At 36.7% G+C, this 6,710-nt stretch overlaps 1 protein-coding gene across 1 annotated transcript; it reads left to right on the plus strand.

The window, feature by feature from the left end:
- The first annotated feature begins 2,760 nt into the window (after window positions 1-2,760).
- LOC137412064 (uncharacterized) lies at window positions 2,761-5,528 on the plus strand. Its single transcript, XM_078768741.1, has 4 exons — window positions 2,761-3,868; window positions 3,971-4,099; window positions 4,302-4,431; window positions 4,656-5,528. The coding sequence occupies exons 1-4, from the start codon at window positions 3,816-3,818 to the stop codon at window positions 4,953-4,955; spliced, it is 612 nt and encodes a 203-aa protein (XP_078624867.1). The 5' UTR covers window positions 2,761-3,815; the 3' UTR covers window positions 4,956-5,528.
- The last annotated feature ends 1,182 nt before the right edge of the window (window positions 5,529-6,710 follow it).

The following is a 6,710-nucleotide window of genomic DNA, read 5'->3' on the forward strand; positions in this document are numbered from 1 at the left end:
TCAACACTAACACAAGTGCGAAAAGTGGTTTTTCAACACTATCACAAGTGCACAAAGTGTTTTTTCCACACTAATACAAGTGCAAAAGTGGTTTCCTGCACCAACACAAGTGCGAAAAGTGGTTTTTCAACACTAACACAAGTGCGAAAAGTGGTTTTTCAACACTTACACAAGTGCGAAAAGTGGTTTTTCCACACTAATACAAGTGCAAAAGTGGTTTCCTGCACCAACACAAATGCGAAAAGTGGTTTTTCAACACTAACACAAGTGCGAAAAGTGGTTTTTCAACACTATCACAAGTGCAAAAAGTGTTTTTACCATACTAATACAGGTGCAAAAGGGGTTTGCTGCACCAACACAAGTGCGAAAAGTGGTTTTTGAACACGAACACAAGTGCGAAAAGTGGTTTTTCAACACTAACACAAGTGCGAAAAGTGGTTTTTCCACACTAATACAAGTGCAAAAGTGGTTTCCTGCACCAACACATGTGCGAAAAGTGGTTTTTCAACACTAACCCAAGTGCGAAAAGTGGTTTTTCCACACTTATACAATTGCAAAAGTGGTTTCCTGCACCAACACAAGTGCGAAAAGTGGTTTTTCAACACTAACACAAGTGCGAAAAGTGGTTTTTCAACACTATCACAAGTGCAAAAAGTGTTTTTTCCACACTAATATAAGTGCAAAAGTGGTTTCCTGCACCAACACAAGTGCGAAAAGTGGTTTTTCAACACTAACACAAGTGCGAAAAGTGGTTTTTCAACACTAACACAAGTGCGAAAAGTGGTTTTTCAACACTATCACAAGTGCAAAAAGTGTTTTTTCCACACTAATATAAGTGCAAAAGTGGTTTCCTGCACCAACACAAGTGCAAAAAGTGGTTTTTCAACACTAACACAAGTGCGAAAAGTGGTTTTTCAACACTAACACAAGTGCGAAAAGTGGTTTTTCAACACTATCACAAGTGCAAAAAGTGTTTTTTCCACACTAATATAAGTGCAAAAGTGGTTTCCTGCACCAACACAAGTGCGAAAAGTGGTTTTTCAACACTAACACAAGTGCGAAAAGTGGTTTTTCAACACTAACACAAGTGCGAAAAGTGGTTTTTCCACACTTATACAAGTGCAAAAGTGGTTTCCTGCACCAACACAAGTGCAAAAGTGGTTTCCTGCACCAACACAAGTGCAAAAAGTGGTTTTTCAACACTATCACAAGTGCAAAAAGTGTTTTTTCCACACTAATACAAGTGCAAAAGTGGTTTTTCCACACTAATACAAGTGCAAAAGTGGTTTCCTGCACCAACACAAGTGCGAAAAGTGGTTTTTCAACACCAACACAAGTGCGAAAAGTGGTTTTCCAACACTAACACAAGTGCGAAAAGTGGTTTTTCAACACTAACACAAGTGCGAAAATCCACACTAATACAAGTGCAAAAGTGGATTCCTGCACCAACACAGGTGCGAAGCGTGGTTTTTCAACACTAACAAAAGTGCGAAAAGTGGTTTTTCAACACTATCACAAGTGCAAACAGTGTTTTTTCCACACTAATACAAGTGCAAAAGTGGTTTCCTGCACCAACACAAGTGCAAAAAGTGGTTTTTCAAGACTAACACAAGTGCGAAAAGTGGTTTTTCAACACTAACACAAGTGCGAAAAGTGGTTTTTCAACACTTACACAAGTGCGAAAAGTGGTTTTTCCAGACTAATACAAGTGCAAAAGTGGTTTCCTGCACCAACACAAATGCGAAAAGTGGTTTTTCAACACTAACACAAGTGCGAAAAGTGGTTTTTCAACAATATCACAAGTGCAAAAAGTGTTTTTACCATACTAATACAGGTGCAAAAGTGGTTTCCTGCACCAACACAAGTGCGAAAAGTGGTTTTTCAACACGAACACAAGTGCGAAAAGTGGTTTTTCAACACTAACACAAGTGCGAAAAGTGGTTTTTCCACACTAATACAAGTGCAAAAGTGGTTTCCTGCACCAACACAAGTGCGAAAAGTGGGTTTTCAACACTAACCCAAGTGCGAAAAGTGGTTTTTCCACACTTATACAAGTGCAAAAGTGGTTTCCTGCACCAACACAAGTGCGAAAAGTGGTTTTTCAACACTAACACAAGTGCGAAAAGTGGTTTTTCAACACTAACACAAGTGCGAAAAGTGGTTTTTCAACACTATCACAAGTGCAAAAAGTGTTTTTTCCACACTAATATAAGTGCAAAAGTGGTTTCCTGCACCAACACAAGTGCAAAAAGTGGTTTTTCAACACTAACACAAGTGCGAAAAGTGGTTTTTCAACACTAACACAAGTGCGAAAAGTGGTTTTTCAACACTATCACAAGTGCAAAAAGTGTTTTTTCCACACTAATATATGTGCAAAAGTGGTTTCCTGCACCAACACAAGTGCGAAAAGTGGTTTTACCACACTTATACAAGTGCAAAAGTGGTTTCCTGCACCAACACGAGTGCGAAAAGTGGTTTTTCAACACTAACACAAGTGCGAAAAGTGGTTTTTCAACACTAACACAAGTGCGAAAAGTGGTTTTTCAACACTATCACAAGTGCAAAAAGTGTTTTTTCCACACTAATATAAGTGCGAAAAGTGGTTTCCTACATGAAAACAAGTGCTAAAAGTGGTTTTTCAACACTAACACAAGTGCGAAAAGTGGTTTCCTCCACCAACACAAGTGCGAAAAGTGGTTTCCTACACCTACACATGTGCGAAAAGTGGTTTTTCCACACTAATGCAAGTGAGTAGTGTAATAATGTTGCTTCTGGGACACCTCCGTTTAACATGGGAAATCCCTATCTAATGTCATTTACCCCCTTGTCTTTTTCAAAAATCATAAACACCTCTATTTCTCCCACCCTCATCTTTATGAACCTTTTGTCTGTAGTACCTATCCTTAATGTTGTTCATTAGACCACTCAAACACTACAAATATTTGTTTTCTCTTATAGACCTATCATCCTTCTTCTACATATCATCTGGCAGATTAATCTTTGACCCACTCAAACATTGACCCATTCACTTCCATATTAATTCTTTCCCTCCCTCATTGCCCCTAAAGACCTCTATTTCTCTCACCCTGTTCTTTACGAACCTTCTAACCTTTTGACATGTTATCCTTATTCATTAGACCACTTAAACACCTGTGATCCCTCTACCCTTATGAACCTAGGATTCCCCCTTGGTCTTATGGTACTCTTACTATCAATGATCCCGAGTAGACCACTGAAACAATGATCCTACAAATATTTGTTTATGTGTAGGAAATAATTTATTTCGCCTCCAACTTCCATCACCATCTAATATATTATTAAAGAAGAGGTTTGAGTTTGGTTCTTTTTCAAGATATTTTAACTGAGCTAAGATAAAATGGTAAACCTCCCTCAATGTTCTTGTTTGAGCACCTCCAGTGCCACATACCATTTTAAAATTATAGTATATATTTTCCTGACAACCATCAAAGTTTTCCGTCCACTCAAAAATATTTCCATGTTTTTTACCCAACTCACCGGTATTTAAATTAATTCTCTTATTTGTTTTGTGAACTTTTTTACCAGTTGCCTTTTCAATTATACCTATTTGATATTTTTCACATTCATTAAGGATGCCATACTTAAACCTCGAACCTTTTTTTAATTAAAGAAAGAAATGGCATGTTGCTTAACTTTACAAGAAATGACGCGTTGGGAATTTCTCATGGTCTTATTTCCTGTTTCCTCGAAATGTTAAAGCTGAGTTCTGTTCCCGAAAATACATTTTGGACATTATAAAAGTCGTGTTGTCGTGCTGTTTTCATAATTACGAATCGATGAAGATGAACGACAACTCGTCTTATTCCAGTGATGAAGAATACTCACAAGGGTAAGTTTGAACTGTTTGAACATTCAGAATTGAACTGTTGGTGAGAGCTTTGTATGTGATTAATTTAAATTTATATAACATGATATATTTTTTTTATTACAGCAATTCAGGTTTTGAAAATGACCTGGTCTTGGCAGAAAATGAAGTTTTTCCGAAAGAGATTTACAACGAGGCGAATGAGCATTTAAACCATTTGCCAGTTTCACCGTTCTTAGAGGATTCATGTAAAAGGTATGACACTAAATAAAATACGTTGGTGTTAAATGACGCTGCCTTAGTGTGTGTGTATGTGTGTGTATGTGTATGTGTGTGTGTGTATGTGTGTGTGTTTGTGTGTGTATGTGAGTGTATGTATCTGTGAAAGTGTGTGCGTGTGTGTGATGTTTTGTCGGGCTTACTTCAGCATAGTAATTTCTCCTTATTTTGTTTGCAGTATTAACCTCGAAGACCAAAATTTTGAGTGGGATGATTTTGATCTCCCAAGGAGTGGTTATTTCCTACCAACCTGTGGTACTCTTCATTTTCAACTCAACGATCTTGACGCTAAGCTGGATTTTTTCGAGGTAAGCATGTGTGTACGTGTGTGTATGTGGTTCACCGTTTATAATAGGTACACCATATCCCTGCGCATCATAAGAGGTGATTCAAGGTTGGTGTCAGGAAGGGCATCCGACCCTATATTAATAATAATAATAATAATACATTTATTTTGTATAGCGCTTTTCAAGACGCTTTGACATGGAACATAAATATGAAATAAATATCTCTCCCCTCTTGTCTTTAATAGAAAGAGATTCAAAACCTGAAGACATCTGCTGAACCAACCTTTGACTTGTGCTGGGAAGAAATTGATGACTTATGCTGGGGAGAAGTTGAATGTATACCTCAAGAAAAATGTTTTAATAATATAAAGATTTTAATGTTTTCAATATTTATATATATTTGTTTTGTTTACAATTATTTAATTCTTAATTACAAAAAGAGAATAAAGGAAAAGGGACAGGAAGGTGCGTCCCCCTCCCTTGGCCCCCCCTCATCCCACCCCTCCCCTCCCCTTGTGTGTGTGGGGAAGGTGGGGGTGGGATGAGGGGGGATCAAGGGTGGGGGACGCACTGGGGGTGGGGGATGATGGGTGTGGTCTGTGTGGGCGGGGTCTGTGTGGGCGGGGTCTGTGTGGGTGGGGTCTGTGTGGGCGTGGTCTGTGTGGGTGTGGCTTATGATTTTTGTTTATTTAATATTTTTTTTATTACCACTAATTAAATTAGCTAATCTGGGTGGGGTGAATAGAAATGTTGTTTAATGAATTATTAGCTTTGTTTTTTGTAATTCTTGCGAGTAAAATGAACCCAAGATTTCTTCTCCATTTAAATCATTTAATTTGTAAGTCCAAGGGACTGTATCCATTACATCAATGATTTTAAATAATTCACGAGTCCATTTTTGTGTATAACCTTTCTCAAAATGGCTTTTCCATTTGTATATCCTTACCATATCACCAACTTTGAACTTGGGCTTTCTCAAATTAATCTCCTTTTCATATTCTAATTTTGTAAATGTTTCTGATGGTTTTGATTTTGTTGATGAATGAACTGTATTATTGTAATTATCTACAATATCCTGAATTAAATACACCCATTTTTGAGAACCGAGTTGTGTGAATTTTTTATATAATTTCTCTTTCAAAGTACGATTAAAACGCTCAATAACAACTGCCTTTCCTTCATTAAAGGTGCTGTATAATTTAATACCCTTCCCCTTAAGAAATTTCATTAATATTTTGTTATAGAACTCTGTTCCCTCATCAGTCCATAACTTCTTTGGTTTCCTTTTATCCCGATCAAATATTAGCTTAAAGGCTAACATTAAAGTATCACCCCTTTTTTTTTTTAAAGGGACAACCCAGGCAAATCTACTCCTCAAATCAATAACGGTTAAAGCATACCTGTATCCCCTGTCATTATTCAATTCAATTAAATCAGCGGACCATATGTGGTCGGTGTATTTAGAATAAACCTTCCTTCTTTTAAACTTTGTGATTATAGGTTTGTGTAATTCTTCAGCCAAAAGCTCCTCAGTCTTGATGACATCATTAGAGCCTAATAGTTTTTTGAGGAATAACCAAGACCAAGTTTCAATTTAGCATTTATCAAATTTCTCACAATAAACCTATCAACTTTCTCTCTCAACGTTGGATTTTGTATCAAAGACAAATTATACAACATTTCGCTGTCGGCTTTATGTTTTTCAGTCAACGTAGTGGTTTTCCCATAAGCAATATCATGCTTCATACACACTTCGTCAACCCTATTTGTAGGTTTAGACCAAGGTTTAGGATTGTCAGCCTCATCTAATCTTTTATCCAAGTTTGTTCCTGGACCACAGAAAGAATACCCTGGAAGGTGTAATTCCCCTGGAATTCCAGTTGTTGTAAATTTACTTCCTGACAGAAACTTTTGTATGTCTCCTCCTCTTTTAGGAGAGATGAATTGGCACTTTTTAGAGCCACATACTTGACATATTCCTTTTTGATAAACTCTATTATTTTTAGCTTTAACATAAGAGATATTTTTAGATTTAGTTTTCTTTTTACATTTGAGACAATAACTCATATTTATTTATCAGAAAAATTCCGACAGAGTATCAAAACCTTTTTGGTTTTCAACATATACATTTCAATCTTTATTTTTAAAACATAAAGAATCCTAAGGAATGCCTTCACTCTCTCCTCCATTTATTTACAAATAAAAACTAACTAAAGTCAATGACACCAACATCATCAATCACATAATCTTTTCCTTCTTCTTCTTCTTCTTCTTCACCACTTTCTCGTTTAAATCTCCTC

Source organism: Myxine glutinosa, unplaced genomic scaffold (genome assembly GCF_964187855.1).
Source record: "Myxine glutinosa unplaced genomic scaffold, kmMyxGlut1.1 SCAFFOLD_312, whole genome shotgun sequence".
In the NCBI taxonomy this organism is placed as follows: Eukaryota; Metazoa; Chordata; class Myxini; order Myxiniformes; family Myxinidae; genus Myxine; species Myxine glutinosa.

Bases quoted from the DNA above. Each gene is read 5' to 3' on its own strand.
- LOC137412064 (XM_078768741.1), top strand. From the start codon at position 3,816: ATGAAGATGAACGACAACTCGTCTTATTCCAGTGATGAAGAATACTCA. The intron at 3,869-3,970 runs GTAAGTTTGAAC...TTTTTATTACAG, and splicing joins GATGAAGAATACTCACAAGG to CAATTCAGGTTTTGAAAATG. The intron at 4,432-4,655 runs GTAAGCATGTGT...TGTCTTTAATAG, and splicing joins CTAAGCTGGATTTTTTCGAG to AAAGAGATTCAAAACCTGAA.